This window comes from Haliotis cracherodii, unplaced genomic scaffold, assembly GCF_022045235.1.
Source record: "Haliotis cracherodii isolate W230 unplaced genomic scaffold, xgHalCrac1.p SCAF_5, whole genome shotgun sequence".
Classification (NCBI taxonomy): domain Eukaryota; kingdom Metazoa; phylum Mollusca; class Gastropoda; order Lepetellida; family Haliotidae; genus Haliotis; species Haliotis cracherodii.
In genome coordinates, this window is record NW_027266308.1 from 67610186 (window position 1) to 67627068 (window position 16883).

The following is a 16883-nucleotide window of genomic DNA, read 5'->3' on the forward strand; positions in this document are numbered from 1 at the left end:
CTGATTGCGTGTCATCGTAACCATCCAGCGTGAATCGATGCTCATAATATCAATCACTGGATTCTCTGGTTCAGATTCGATTATTTACCTGGCCGCCGCCATACAGCTGGGATATTGCTGAGTGCGGCGTTAAACAACAAACAGACTCATCTTCAAACAACCGTTGATACAGCTACTGTTCACGTGGAACGTGGAAAAAATGTGACTGTAAACTGTATGCGTGTGCGTGTACGTTTTCGTGTGCGTGTGCATGTGCATGTGCATGTGCGTGTTATGTATTGTATTTATATTCAGACTTAATACAGACTGTGCTGTAATTTAGAATGTGTTGTACTCTAGACGGCGCTCGATCATGTGCTGATACACAGGCACATGACGGAAATAGATTCATAAGACATGATGTTATTACAGCTTCAGGATCGTTAGCGGTTCTGTGAATCTATGTGGATTCACAAACTTCAGTAGGCATCTAATATAGCATGCATCCCATACCTGACATTCAAGATAAAAGGGTTCAAACAACGAGATCTATGGAAGGCCATCTGTCACAATGCTACATGCATGATGGATCCGTGCAGGGTAATCTTTTAGAGCACGTGCGAGCGTCATTATACAGAGTTCTGTGCAGCAGCAATAATTGTACATCACATCACGTCCCTGCCACGCCCGAGCAGCGTAGTGGCAGTCGCATGCCGTCCCCGCTGTAGAGGGATCAGTTGCAGTAACGTGTGATGTCAGATATACGCTGAGACGATCAATACCTATACAGGAACTGATCCTGTAATTATTCCCTGTATCTCTTCTATGTCTGTCATATCGTCCCGCTTCCATCCCTGTGATTGCCGCCAAGCGCTTCATTTCCAAAACACCACAAAAACCCAACCCGTTCAGTGTGATTAATAATGGCTGTTGAAGGCACTGCATGAATTGTAATTTGAGACCAAGGATGTTTGATGACTTCTGTCCTAAAAGACAACACCATTCAAACTTCTTTGGTTCTGTCTCAATTAGCTTCAAGAAGGCCTGAGCTAAACGAACTTGATAAACCCAATGTTATTTATTCCAATCGAATCTTTCTTAGCCATCTTAACATGTAACTCAACACAGTGATAACGTCCTAAGTCTGTATCGAAAGTTAATCTTATCCAACTTCTGATTTCTCTGGTTTCAATTTGGCCTTAAGGCGGGAGGCTGCTTTCAGTGCTGAAAAGAATCAGATAGAAAAACATTTTATAGGTGTTATTGAATCATATGAAACTTATCACATGACCTGCTTCAACAGACATCGTGGATTTAGCGAGCGTCTCACTGACTCTCAATGAGTTAAAAAACGTGTTCATTACGTTTGTGGCCTCTGGAGCTGGGGTGACGCCGTATCCAGTGCAGTTTCAATATTGACATGGACAGAATTTAAAGATTTGTCCGTTTTTTTCTAACTCCTTCGTGTTTCAAAAACATTTTTTGAGAAACCATTGGTAACAAATCCGCGTAAAACAGCGGTCTTCAAAGGTAGGATTTACATAATCTTGCCGAATCAGAGAAACGAGGAGACACAGTTCGAGTCTGCTTGGACACCCGAGGGAAGACGTTTTGCAGATACGTTTTGTCTTCCTCATTTAACTGCCAGAGGTGCAGAGAGCTCGCATGTTTCAACAGTTGATGGTTTGTTTGTTTATCTACAAATATTCACGTAAATATAAATCAATTTTATGTACAAAACAGTATTGTAAACTCACTGGTCAGTAGTATTTAAATGTATACATATATTAGAAGCATCTTATTTAACGAGGGAATCAATAAATTGTTCATCAAAATGCTTGAAAAAAATAATTACAATAATTACTCTTTATAATTCTGATACAAAAATACATTGCTGCAAGGTATTTAGAACTGAAAAAATAGGCCCATAGTTTTTTGGTTTTTTTAAATATCTGGTTTTTCATCTGTAGCTGAAACAATATTATTATCTATTTCTGAATAACTAAACCCCTCTGACTTTAATGCATATTGCATGGCGGAAAGTGCCATTATACCTTCTAAACGCGCTTTAAGGTCGTTTTCTATTTATAATGCATTGTAAATGTTCAGTGTACGTTATATGTCCGTTTGGAAAAGTGACGTGGCTTGTGGCTTTCGCCTTCAGTCGTCGTGCCGAATATCCGGGTAATATTCCCCTATCGGTGAATGTATGAAGCCTCCCGCAGACATATGGCTGTTACACTGCTCGTCCACCATATATATCACCACCCGCTCCTTCCCCTCACCCTCCCCGCACCACCACCACCTCACCCCCGTTATGTTTGCCTGTGATGAATCTTTTAACCTGTGCAATGGTATCTCACCCTTCGTAGCTGCTGGCAATAGGTTCAGTGTTAGTAAACGTACGATTTTCAGCTGAACTCACACAGCATTGACAAAATTACGTAGCTTTAAGCTTAACAATACGTTGTGAATTGGTAAGGATCGCCCATCTAAACAATGGCTTTGATATAATTCTTCCGGTTTGAAAGTAAAAGTATCAGACATTTTGTAATAATAATAGTTATGCTGCAGTATGTTAACAAATGGCCTCAATCCTCCAACTTGGACATCTGTGCCATTAGCTTAGTGTCTGACCGATTGGTCGTCTGCTGCACTTTGACAGCAGCCATCTTGAATTTTGGCCTCTGAGGCTTGAAATTCTCACCGAAGCCGTAATGCAGCCTCTTGAAGACCTCTATTTCAATGTATTTTTTGTCTTGAATTATGTTTCCTAAAAAACACTAGATCCCCAGAAAAATAATTGTGGTATTGATTGTAAGCTCGCGGTACCTGCGGCTATGCCTGTGTGCAGGATGAGTCACAACGATACCCTCCGTATTATCACAGCAAATTGGAAGGTTGTATGGGTCGTATTTGAAAAGTGACCTGTTGCTGACCTACAATCAATGGAAGCATATTTGACTGGGAACACATCCTTTAGCTTTCGTATAACCAGCGTTCAATTATAGCTTCCGATGAACGTCAACTTTGCTAATAAAAGGCTGAGAGATGCCCGAATTGAACTCGCACGTAATTAGCAGATCACAAACCTCGCTTTAAAAGACGCATTAAATGAACGATAAATTGGTTGCAGAATATTCGTTATGATTATCGTGACAAATAGATTATATTTTGGTCGATTTATGACTCGATTTGACGTTACACGGGGCGACGGACTTAATAGAAAATATCTGTCAGTTCGGGACAGAGGAGTGACACGATCGTACACGTTAGTTCCAGTACTCGGCAGATGGCACACACAGTTTCAATACTGGAGTAGTTCACAATCGGATCTAAATAAAAGTTGATGAATAATTGATGTGTCAGCGCCCTTTAAAGGGGAATTTCATGGGTATAGCAGGAGGGTCATGTTGGTAAACTGATTCCGAACTCATGAACATAAACATCACAGCCGTCCTTGATATATTTACTATTATACATGTATGACCGGTTAGTGGCAAGGAAAGGATGGAGGGCGATACTTATCAGTGACTTTTGTAAGGCAAGGATTGGGGGTTTAATTTGTCAGGTGATGTTTTTGAGGCAAAGATTGGGTCACTTACAAGTGATGTTAATAAGGCAATGCTTGAGGACGATACTTATGAGATGATGTTTGCAAAGCAACTTCAGGCTATTAATGCGAGCGTATGGTGGTGATGATGTTGAAGGTATGTTATCAAGGCGAGTGTAAGGTGGGTATGATGTTGAAGGTATGTTATTAAGACGAGTGTAAGGTGGGTATGATGTTGAAGGTATGTTATTAAGACGAGTGTAAGGTGGGTATGATGTTGAAGGTATGTTATTAAGGCGAGTGTAAGGTGGTGATGATGTTGAAGGTTTGTTATTAAGGCGAGTGTAAGGTGGGTATGATGTTGAAGGTATGTTATTAAGGCGAGTGTCAGGTTGTGTTGATGTTGAAGGTTTGTTATTAAGGCGAGTGTAAGGTGGGTATGATGTTGAAGGTATGTTATGAAGGCGAGTGTAAGGTGGTGATGATGTTGAAGGTTTGTTATCAAGGCGAGTGTAAGGTGGGTATGATGTTGAAGGTATGTTATTAAGGCGAGTGTAAGGTGGTGTTGATGTTGAAGGTTTGTTATTAAGGCGAGTGTAAGGTGGGTATGATGTTGAAGGTATGTAATGAAGGCGAGTGTAAGGTGGTGATGATGTTAAAGCTATGTTATTAAGGCGAGTGTAAGGTGGTGATGATGTTGAAGGTTTGTTATCAAGGCGAGTGTAAGGTGGGTATGATGTTGAAGGTATGTTATTAAGGCGAGTGTAAGGTGGTGTTGATGTTGAAGGTTTGTTATTAAGGCGAGCGTAAGGTGGGTATGATGTTAAAGGTATGTTACTAAGGCGAGTGTAAGGTGGTGATGATGTTAAAGATATGTTATTAAGGCGAGTGTAAGGTGGTGATGATGTTGAAGGTTTGTTATTAAGGCGAGTGTAAGGTGGGTATGATGTTAAAGGTATGTTACTAAGGCGAGTGTAAGGTGGTGATGATGTTAAAGATATGTTACTACGGCTAATGTAAGGTGTTGATGATGTTAAAGCTATGTTATTAAGGCGAGTGTAAGGTGGTGATGATGTTAAAGATATGTTATTAAGGCGAGTGTAAGGTGGGTATGATGTTAAAGGTATGTTACTAAGGCGAGTGTAAGGTGGGTATGATGTTGAAGGTATGTTATTAAGGCGAGTGTAAGGTGGTGTTGATGTTGAAGGTTTGTTATTAAGGCGAGCGTGAGGTGGTGATGATGTTGAAGGTATGTTATTAAGGCGAGTGTAAGGTGGTGATGATGTTAAAGGTATGTTACTAAGGCGAGTGTAAGGTGGTGATGAAGTTAAAGATATGTTACTACGGCTAATGTAAGGTGTTGATGATGTTAAAGCTGTGTTATTAAGGCCAGTGTAAGGTGGTGATGATGTTAAAGATATGTTATTAAGGCGAGTGTAAGGTGGGTATGATGTTGAAGGTATGTTACTAAGGCGAGTGAAAGGTGGGTATGATGTTGAAGGTATGTTATTAAGGCGAGTGTAAGGTGGTGATGATGTTAAAGGTATGTTACTAAGGCGAGTGTAAGGTGGTGATGATGTTAAAGGTATATTACTCAAGCAAGTGTACGCTGGTGATTAGGGCTGATGTTTATTATGTTCGTATTGCAAGGGGACAGTTGCAGAGTGATCATTGTGAGGTGATGGGCATATATAAGATGATGTAAGATCCAGCTGACATTGATTTCGGTAACATGAATGGATGTATTGTGAGTTTTATAATTTTGTAAGGTGGCAGTAGAATGCTGGTTTTCACCGCTTTTTTTTCCTTTTCGCCCAATGAAACTTGTTTCGCCAGATAATCGAGACTGATTATTCTCTGGCGTTATTTTATGTTTAAATGTGTATATATACCGTATTGTTGCTAATCTAAAGGTATATATCCCCCCCCCCCCTCCCACACACACACACTCTGATTAAAGGGAAAGGTCTTCCTTGTTAAGAGTGAAGCGTCACGCCAGCATCCTTTGTCCCAGAACTAAATATACCCTTTGATAATGCATTGAGTCTTGTGTCTCTATTGCCAAGACAGAAATACTCTCAATGCCGTCTTAGTAAAGTAAGCTATCTATTCCTCTCTAATACCCCATCTCTGTGACCAGTTCACCAAGGTATATAAACACTTACCAGGTCTTCTCGTTTACATTGGTCATCAATCGAATGCTAATGGTTGTGTTAGATTAACCTCATTACACGGCCTCCATAAATCCATTTATCCAAGGCTGGGGATTGTATTGGATTGGCCTTCTAGGATTAATGTAGTCTGACCTTGTATCCGACACGTCTCCATATTGTGTTTCGTATTGTGATTGTAAATGGATTCGTGTGTCGTAGTTTCAATAAATAACACAGCCCACTTGAATAGAGCTAGAAAATATTATATGGTATTTCTGTCAGACAGATATGAGGTATCAGAGAACGGATATTAATAACTGACATCTGACATATACTTTCAAGATGAATATTATTTCTAGCTATTTCTATTTCACTACTTTGATGATATTGATTTGATCTACCAGATTGGGAACGCAAATTGACACATTCTCGATGAATTTATAGCAATGCGTCAATATATATTTCAACAACCCCTTTAGGGGTTTAATCAATACCGCAACTCAGTGGTCGTTTCTATGTTTGGTTCTTAACTCCTCGGGCCAGTTAAGTAATTGATTGAAGACAAGCGAAAACAACATGTTTTCGTTACACATTAATACGCCATCAAACCGTCTCACATCCACGGGGATTCTGGGTAAAGACATAGATACCCAGCAACCTATATGCTTGTAGGAGGCGAGTTATTGGATGGGGTGGGTGGGGGGTGGGGATGGTAGTGGGTGGATGGTGATGGTCAGTCTCCGGGACTTGGGGGACAGCATGTCATTGTATTTCAATTGCGTGGATTGATGCTCACGATGTCAATCACTGGATTGTTTGGTCCAGACTAGATTACATATTTACATGAACGCACATAATATGGTTCATAAAATGACACGAACAGTTCATCTTTACAAATAATTGTACTCCATGTGCATAAATATCATTTAGCTGTAATTTACATTTATATATAGTTCTATACACCTGGTAGAGACCATTTGAAAAGTTCCAGAACACTGTAGTCTCTCTCTCTCTCTCTCTCTCTCTCTCTCTCTCTCTCCCTCTCTCGCTCTCTCTCTCTCTCTCGCTCTCTCTTCTCTCTCTCTCTCTCTCTCTCTCTCTCTCTCTCTCTCACATCTGTTTGTTTCCATGAGTATATACATCTGCCTGTCTGACACTGTGACATTTGTATTTGGCAAAGTACTGATTGCGTTGTTTGTTGCAGCCTGCTGTGTTGCTTGCCTCACAATGGTAAGCTAAAGATATGTCGGCGAGGAGGACACACATACGCCATGCAGAGTCCGGCAAAGGTCAACAATTGCTCGAAAACCGCCGACACGAACCCGGGGTAAAACCATGCTTTCTCAGTTTTCTCACACCATCCTTTCTCAGTTTTCTCACACCATCATAAAGCTTACGCATGGCTTGTAACTTCATTCTTTCAATGTGACGCCGGGTGCAGATGCTAGTTCCTGTATCCAAACGTCGCATTGAAGGAATACACAAGTTGAAATCCATGAGTCAACCCTGTCTTTGTTGATACTTCAGATGAAATACCACTATAGCGATATTCACCATTATATTCAGTGCACATCGATTGTTCAACAGTTGCTCACATTGAAGTGTTTTCTTCGGTATTTCAAAATGATTAAACAACGACAAAAGTCGTCCACGAGTTCACAGTATGGCAGAAATACTGCCGGTGTGGCTTCATCTAATTGCCCTCTTTCAATTTCGGATTTCTATTGTATGATTTCGACTATACCATGATCACTAGCACATAGTGATGATACCCCGTGTTGGCCGTCTTGTGGAAAGCCATACATTACTTTTTAAGAATTTCTTTGTACGATGATTTCAAAGAGTGTCATCTGTTTGATCAAGTAAAGCTTTCAAAACGTGTTATTGTAGACATGAATGCATTTCCAAATTGACGCATCAGTGACAAAAATGAGGTTCTCTATTTTGACTTGTACACTATGTTCCCGTGTTATTTAAGGTAAACAATTGACTTGCCTTTGCGTGTGTTTGTGACGGATGCACCGGTGGGGCGGAATACGCTCACATCTTCGTCTGGTATCATCACTATTTGATAGTGATTCATAAAAAAAACACATGTTAAAGTCGGAATCGTACAACCGACTCTGCTTTTTGCAGAGATTTCTTATGAATATGGAAAAGGTTTTGCCGCTATTATTTAAAATGTGGAATATGTATTAACATTCACTTGCATATTCATTAAGTTTCATTATCGCTTTTCCCTAGCTTTACTATTAGCGGTTTGATGTTCAAGGTCCGAACCCTATGTGGACCAATAGATGACAAAATTATTTTGAAGAAGAAATGGAATTATTGGTCCGTGTGCACAAGAAACGCGCCTGTGTGTGTCTAAACATCCAACTCCCAGTATACATACAGGATATACATATGTAAATTTACAGCACATCGCCTGTGTCATCCATCTTCACACCACGCTGCCAACAGTCTCATTGTCGAGACATCCATATTACTCACACGATCATCTGCTGATATAGACGTACCCCACACAATACAGTTTCACAAAGTATCGATTTAAATCCTCAACTAGATGGAGACTAGACTGTCAGAGACGGGTGAGATACACTCCCAATTGGGCGAACGTAACCAGCTGCGGCCAAGACGGGAACTTTGAGATCAATACACCCATCCATCTTCCTCCTGTCCCCACAAACCCTCTCCCTTTTCTAAACAATTCAGTGGGGTGTGGGAGGCCTACATGTCGGGGGTGCAGGAAGTCTACAGGCAGGGCTTGAGGTGGGATGGGGCGATTTAGCCTGCAGGTCGGGGTTGTGGGAGGCCTACATGTCGGGGGTGCAGGAAGTCTACAGGCAGGGCTTGAGGTGGATGGGGCGATTTAGCCTGCAGGTCGGGGTTGAGGGGAGGGGTACGAAGGAGCCTACACGTCTAGGGAGGAGGGAACGTACAGTTAGGGGTCGAGGGGGTAGGGAGGAAGAGATGGGCCCTACAGTTTAGGAGGGAGGAAGAGATGGAACCTACAGTTTAGGAGGGAGGAAGAGATGGAGCCTACAGTTTGGGACGGAAGAAGAGATGGATGGAGCGTACAGTTTGACGGGGAGGAAGAGGTGGAGCCTACAGTTTAGGAGGGAGGGAGAGATGGAGCCTACATTTTGGGAGAAAGGACGAGATGGAGCCTACAGTTTGAGAGGAAGGAAGAGAGGAATCTACATTTTGGGAGGGAGGAAGAGATGAAAGCCTACAGTTTGGGACGTAGGAAGAGGTCGAGCCACAGTTTGAGAGGAAGGAAGAGATGGAGCCTACAGTTTGGGACAGGGAGGAAGAGGTGGATGGAGCCTACAGTTTGGGAGGAAGGAAGAGGTGGAGCCTACATTTGGGGAGTGAGGAAGAAGTGGAGCCTACAGTTTGGGAGGAAGGAAGAGGTGGAGCCTACATTTTGGGAGTGAGGAAGAAGTGGAGACAATACAGTTTGGGAGGGAGGAAGAGATGGAGCCTACAGTTTGGGAGGAAGGAAGAGGTGGAGCCTACATTTTGGGAGTGAGGAAGAAGTGGAGCCTACAGTTTGGGAGGGAGGAAGAGATGGAGCCTACGGTTTGGGAGGGAGGAAGAGATGGAGCCTACAGTTTGACGGGGAGGAAGAGGTGGAGCCTACATTTGGGGAGTGAGGAGGAAGTGGATGGAGCCTACGGTTTGGGAGGGAGGAAGAGATGGAGCCTACAGTTGATGGGAGGAGCTGATGAAGATGATGGAGGTTGATGACTGTTCTGTAAAGACGACAATGGGAATACCCCGGGGACTTAAAGTGAAACCAAAGGAAAGAAACCTGAAGTAAATAACCTTAGCGCTTTAGGTTCTACAGATATTTCACCAGAGGAGTTGCGGGGAGTGTAAGAGTTTCCATTTGGAGTGGAGCTGGAGCTTTCAACATTATATCAGTTATACACGGCGTCTCAGCTTGATGTGGGAGGACAGTCCTATTGGAAGAGCGACGGGGGTGTAGGTAGCTGTTGCCAAGGAGACCGACCGGAGACTTTTACTTCATGTTGTTTATTGGTGTAGAATAGACGTCAGCCCCATACACACAAAGAAAACTACAAGCGAGGTTAATAGGGATACAACATTGACACCACGTAATAACATCCACGACAAAATACCAACCAACAGCGATGCAGCCTGCCATTGTGGTAAGCATTCATGTCCGGTTACATGTCATTGTGGTCATCAGAACGACATGACAGAAGGCCTTGTCAGAAGACACGCGTGGATTGATAATACAAAGAAAAATAAGTTCTTGATCAGTACAGTATAATATAGGAATATAAGTCACATAAAATCATGTCTGCCATTATAAAAGAACACTGGTAGTATCATCACTGATGAAAGAAACCAAATACGTCCGCTATTGGAACCTTAAGTATACTTAGGTGTCATAACAGTATTCTCGGGAACATTGGACTAATGCGAACATAAACTCGGGCCTCTTCATCTGGCTGTTGCACTGTTAGGACTTCTGACGAGGACGTGCCACCAGATAACCCATCTCCTGTGATGCCCCAGTTTACGAGGGCAGATTGACAGTTGGACATAGCGGATAGATCTCTGCTCTGGGAGCGGTCTGACTGTCTACAACGACGACAGCCAACACCACGCCGGGACATCACATCCAGGCAGTGATTATACTGACATCATTTCAGAATTGGCAGACGTATATAATTATTTAATTCAACTCTTTAATTTAAAAATACCAACAGGTAAATGAAAAGGTTAATAATGCATTCGTAATATACTGAACCGCAAAAGAAACGTCACCCCAAGTAACATTGCATCAAAAGTTGTCATTTATATATCTGGGTATTTTTTGTCAAAGTTTCTAAAATCTAACATTACCTTGTCCGGAATAATGAGTTTGATGATAAAAAAACAAAGCAGATGACAATAAAACTGATCACCCAAACGCATCACGGCAACGGCCATGGTACCCAATGCACGTGAGTTCCGTGCAAATTGAAATGCACACGCGTTCCCCCATTCCTTGCCCTATAAAAATCCACCCAGATCGGCTAACATTCATTCGTTATTGAATTGCTACCACATGCCAAGACTGCACGAAATCAGCGACACAAAGCCCATGCAGTGGCTGCCCTCAGTCCCAATAAAATACCATTGAGCACCTGTGGGACGAAATTCAAAGACGGCTGAATGATGTCCGACGTTCCTCAGAGTGTGGGTTCAAATGCCGATGGCCTTCATCAACCGTCTCATCCATTCCATGTATCGACGTTGCACGGCAGCCATCAATGCAGATGGCGGACATATGAGATACTGACGTGCCATTTTCTCAAAAAATAGTGTTGTGTTTCACTTTAAGAACATTTGAAACTTCAATTTCAACCATGATGATCAATTTTGCCAAGTTATATCTTTTTAATATGTCTCAAAGTATGTTCACATTGTATGGACAAATACGGTTTCTCATATATCTATCCATGGTGACGTTTCTTTTGCGGTTCAGTATATTTAAGAGACAATAACCGGAATTTCCTTGGGTTTTGCTTTCGTCCGACCTTGGAGCAAGGTCAGTGAATTCGATATGTAGCTGAACCTTTGAAATGAGTTATGTTGGAACATACACTGTACATATGGGTCAAAGCAAGATTTTTTTGGTCACAATATACTGATTTAGTTCATGCCGTTAGGTGTCTTAAATACTAGGAAATAGTTCCACGTTCCACGAGGTTGATGTGTGTGTCTTGTTCTTATTACCCAAGAGTGTTTTAAGGAAAGCATTATCCTTGTTTGTTGTCTAACGCCGCACTCTAACGTCAGTATTCTAGCTATATGACAGCAGCCTGTAAACAACCGACCCTGGTGGTTGGTATTGTGAGCAATGATCTACGCCGTCAAGTTCGATGACACGAAATCAACCAAATCACCGAGTCTGACTGATATTGTGAGCAATGTACTACGCCGTCAAGTTCGATGACACGAAATCAACCAAACCACCGAGTCTGACTGATATTGTGAGCAATGATCTACGCCGTCAAGTTCGATGACACGAAATCAACCAAATCACCGAGTCTGACCACCCGATCCATTTGGTCGCCTTTTACTATCAGCATCGGTTGCTTTGGAAAAATTCTAACCCGGAATCCCCATGAGGGCATTGTCATTGAATATACACAAATGGTAAAGGAGTTTGATGGCAGGATTTCGCGACTTGTTAATGTTCGTGTAACCCCCTCAACTGACAAATGTAACGAACGTAACTTTAGTGAATTGGGCATGGCAGTTAGGTCCGACATGACAGTTGGCATAACCCTTTCCATCTTCATAAGATATCTCTGCTAAGAGTAGAGCCTATTGTACGATATCGATAATATATCATGAGCATGTGGCTATGAATCACTATCAAATAGCAATGATACCAGGTGTTCGCGGAAAAGTGAGCGTATGCTGCCCCACCGGTGTACCCGTTACAAATACATGCAAAGGCAAGTCAATTGTTCATCTAGAATAGGGGGACATATGGTACAAATCGAAATAAAGAATTGTATCCGACATCTGTCACTGATGCGTAAATTTTGAAATGCTATCCACATGTCTACCATGAAACGTTTAGAAAGTATCCCTGGAGCCTACCATGTTGTAACCTTGATCAAACAACTTCTGAGCAAGAGTCGCATAACGCTCTGTGAAACCTTGGTGGAAAGAGCATGCTCGATTGTATCTCAAATGTTGTGGAATGTAGACACCAAGGAACGTCACATCCAACATTACGACGTCGTGACGTCCGTACAGGGTTGTGAACTGACTTTTATGGGTTTCCACAAGACGGCTGCTGGCCAGATACATGAAGCTAGAATCATAACGAATAAAGATAACGTCTCTTATATCATGTGTAGAATGTCAATGCATCCTTTTCGAATGTTAATATATTGATTTTTTGTAAAGGAATTTTAAATTTGTAAGACCCCCTTACCTAATGTAAATTTCAGTTTCATGATGAAATACTCCCAAAATATGACCTGGGTTTTAATCCTAACGAGCATCGTAATCCAACTAATGACGCCAATGTGTAATATATCACATATTATAGAATTACAATACAATCCTAGGGCGTATAGCTGCAGAAGTTACCTTGATAAAGGATATCGACAACGTTGAGATGCATGTTGCGACTGGAATCATCTCATTTACATTCTTGACAAAAGACAGGCTTATTACAACCCCAAGACACGTTGAAAGCTAATCTATTATGATTATCACTAGACAAATTACATAATCAGTGACTGAAAGTTTCTCCGGATCGATGACAGAATGCCCCTGGCCTCTGTCAGTGTTTCAGATGGTCGCGCCCCCTATCGGAGAATGGCTGTCGACACAGGAAGCAGGAGCAGGACGTTCTCATAAAATAGGATCACATTCTCTTTGAAATGCGTAGCTACAAGTCACAGATCCTTGCTATATTTAATAAATCATTTTGATAAATATGTCTGCTGACATCCCCGAGGAAGGAAATGATTCTGCTATCCGGATTGATCAACCAGACTCGAATCTTCGAAATTCTTCCTCCACAAACTCAAACAGTCTTCGTTCTAACAGTAAACAGGCAACTGCTTTTCGCTTATTGGGTTTTTGTTCAGTGCTGCGCTGACAAGCCTCAACGGTGTCAGGGAGCTACGAAGAAAATTAATATAAAAAGAAGGAATTCTTCTCTAGTTGTCTTCTTCCTTTCCCTACCCTCGCTACAACACAATGGCGTCAATCTATACTCAGGCTTGGGGACTTCAAGTCTTTCTGCCCATCTAGAAAATGATGATAAACTAGCGATCACTTTGAGTACTTCTTTTGGCCCAAGTGGACAGGAGTCCGTCGACAATTGCCCGTGAAATGTTATTGAACAAAGTTTTTTTAAAAAAATGTTCTGTCGGAAGATTGCGTTCTAGGATGAATTTGTTGCCGAACCGAATCATTTTGCGTGGTTTTGTCAGATATTTAAGAAGCATTTCTTGAGGAAATGAAAGGAAATGTCAATTCTGGATGAGAAATTGTTGGCTGGGAATGGATTACCATGAAATCTTCTGAAACCTACTGCTCGTGTCAGGTGATCTTTATAATCGATAAATGAATTACAAAAACAAATTGCAGGGCGATGTTAGCATGAATTAATTTGTAAAAATGACTAAATGTACAAAAGAGACATGTATTTAATCGGATTCCAGAATTTCTCCTGATAGAAACACTTCCGTGTTGCCTGAGCTGCAAGCGAAAATGTTGTATTTGGTTTTGAAGGCATACGTTTACATCCTTCTAGCTGAACACACATAACGCCATGATTTGCATATACATTTACCATGTTATTTTGCAAGAAAAATATATTTTCAAGTTGTCAAGGATAAAAATTTCGAACAGTCGAAAATTCTTTCGTGGGTTTCAGTCCCGTGAAGGAGAATATTCGTTTTGATAGACGGTTGAAAGGCGTTGTTTCCCATCAGCAGCTTGTTCTTCACATACAGTGATGTCTGTGGAAGACCCATCAGCCTGTTCTCAACATACATTGATGGTCGTGGAAACCTCGACAGCTTTACTGTTCTTCCCACAGAATGCTGTCCGTGAAGACCCCAGCAGCTTGTTCTGCACATACAATGATGTCCGTGGGATTTCCGGCCTCTAATCAGTACCCCAGGCTTCTTGTAAGAGGCAACTCAAATGAGGATCAGATGGTTACAATGTTTGACCTGGCTGATTCCGTCGTTACGTCGTGGTGCTACCAATCCCTGGTTTCTCTAGTGTGTACAGGTTGCCGTGATGTAGCGTAAACCCACTCACCCACTCTCCCACTTACTGTCGTGTAATAAGTCCCACTGAGAAGCCTAGACCGTAATATACGGGCAATCAGCTGATGAAGCCAAATGGAAGGCATGTTTCGTAACAACGTGAATACGCTCATTATCTCCATAACACTTGGATGAAAACTATCAATTGGTTCTTCAGTGTTGAGATGAAAGTGTCCAATCCCATTTCCATTCCCAAGCCATTACTGTTATATTGGCGAGGTAAAGTGTGCACAGTGAGACGATAGGCTGCTGGCTTGAGATTGACTTCCGCAATGGTGTCTATCACTGAACACTGTTGTTCTATTGATTACAGACGGTTTGGTTTCTCACTCTCGTGCTTGATTAAGACGGGAGGACAGTGATTACAGGGGCAAACTGAGATTTTCAGAGATCACTGGGTCTGCCTGCTTGATCAGGTCAGTCTCAGCAGATAACACGCTTCTCCAGCCTCCACGGCCCTTCCTGCCTGTCCACCGTCCAAGCCATAATGCACTACATACACAATAGCTTCAAACTAACCCCCGACTTTGATTGCTCTAAATTGCTTGGTATCTGGAAGCTTAGAGTGTTTACACAATGATGCTCTGGCGATTCCATTAGGCCAGGCTGCATCCTGGAGGACAGAGATGTTTCCCTGTGCAGCATTGTAGGATGCTGTTCGGTTGGGCAATGTATTTTAAGGACGCTCCTCCGGTGGACGTGTTTATAGAGCTATGATGTCTGGTTGCATTCGGCCGAAAGACTTGAGCAGAGACGATCAGGAGCAGCCACTTGTAGGACCGGATGTCTAAGTACCGAGGTGCATGCTGGGAGAGGAGACCCTTTAGGGGGTGGTGACTCGACATCATCAATCCACTTCGTCTTCTGATGTCGCTGAAGCAGCCGGGATCAACAGTAGCCAACGGCGGCATCACCCCAGCTGTTTTGGTGATCTGTGGCGTGGTATAGGGATCCAGCCGACAAACATATTGTGTTTGTGTAATTAGAAGTTTCAGGTCGTTTTGCCCCAAAACGTTACTTGCCAGTCGCTGTCGGGATGAACCAAACCCTTGTGGAAATGTCACAGGGCTTAGACGAACCTAATCAGCTTATTATCAAGTTGTTTTTTATTCAGTAAGCTTTAGAAAGAGGAATACGTGAAGAAAACGCGCTATCAAAGAAAATCTTAATTGGAAGTATTTTTTGTCGGTGGAAGATTAAAATGTCAGAATTTCTTGAATAGACTGTAATTAGGGAAAACGAAAGGTGAATACAGTAATATAGGATTCCAATCAGTGAAAATAATTTGACACATTTTGAAGTCAATTTTTCACCTACGATAAAACTATTGTCCGCTGCCAACAGCATGGTGACCGTATTTGGACGCGTAGGTGGACCGGAGTACCGGTGTCTGTGACGTTGTAGCCCAAGGGATGTGATATCTTGGAGACGACTGACTAAATGAACAGTAGACAGCTTTGGTTTGGATATGTTGCACTAGTATTGGGATGCTGACGACTCGATTCTTTCACGTTATATAGCTGAAATGTTGCTGAGTAAGGTGTTAAACAACAAACATACTGTTTTTATTTTAACCTACGACATTTTTTAATTATACTTTAACATTAGTGAATAAGAAAACTTGGTTTAATCCCACTTTGAAAAGTATTTCAGTTATACCACAGCGTGTCAACTGGTGGTGACAGAGGTTTGAAGAGAATAGCACAGGGACCAATACTGACCGACGATCGCAATATCCTGGAGACTGGAGCCGGATATCCTGGCATCTAGGGGAGGCTACTCAGTGAGTGGAAGCGTCCAAGACCTCAGTACATCCTGATTTATGATTGGAAACGTCTCTCTCACAGAAAGAAAACCAAATGGAAGCGCCTTATTCAAGAAACGTCTCTCACGTATCCCTATAAACCTTTAGTGATGACACCAGGTGTTCGCGATTCAGATACAGTTTTTCATATCACAGTGGTGTTCAAGTTAGTTTTAAGTGTTTGGAACACAATTGAATTTGTTTCAAACAGAAATCACACAAGAAGAACGTCTCCATTGTCTGAAGCAAGATGTTCTCCCCAAATACAAACACATTGGTTGTTGTACTTCTTGGAAACTGGGATGAAGTTATTTACAAAGATGTTCCTTCATTCAGCTTCGTAATACCAGATACCATATGCGTATATGGCCTCTGTTAATACTCACTCGGCAGAAAGCAATGATTTGGTTGTTGCCGTTGGTATAAAACATCCCCATTGAATATAATGTCCTTGAGTTCAGGCCTGACTGGGCCGGCTGAAGTATTCGTGCGCGCAGAAACCACTCCTTCCCAGAATGCCCTGCAGTCCCGGTTATTAGTGGGTCTCGTCTATTTGCCTCAGC

At 42.1% G+C, this 16883-nt stretch overlaps 1 protein-coding gene across 1 annotated transcript in view; it reads left to right on the forward strand.

Moving 5' to 3' along the window:
• LOC139442803 (interferon-induced protein 44-like) overlaps positions 1–16883 on the forward strand; it is a 60901-nt gene that overhangs the window by 4640 nt on the left and 39378 nt on the right. Inside the window, exon 2 of the mRNA XM_071223694.1 lies at positions 6890–7012. Coding sequence (XP_071079795.1) covers positions 6957–7012 — 56 coding nt within the window. The 5' untranslated portion in view covers positions 6890–6956. The remainder of the gene's footprint in view (positions 1–6889; positions 7013–16883) is intronic.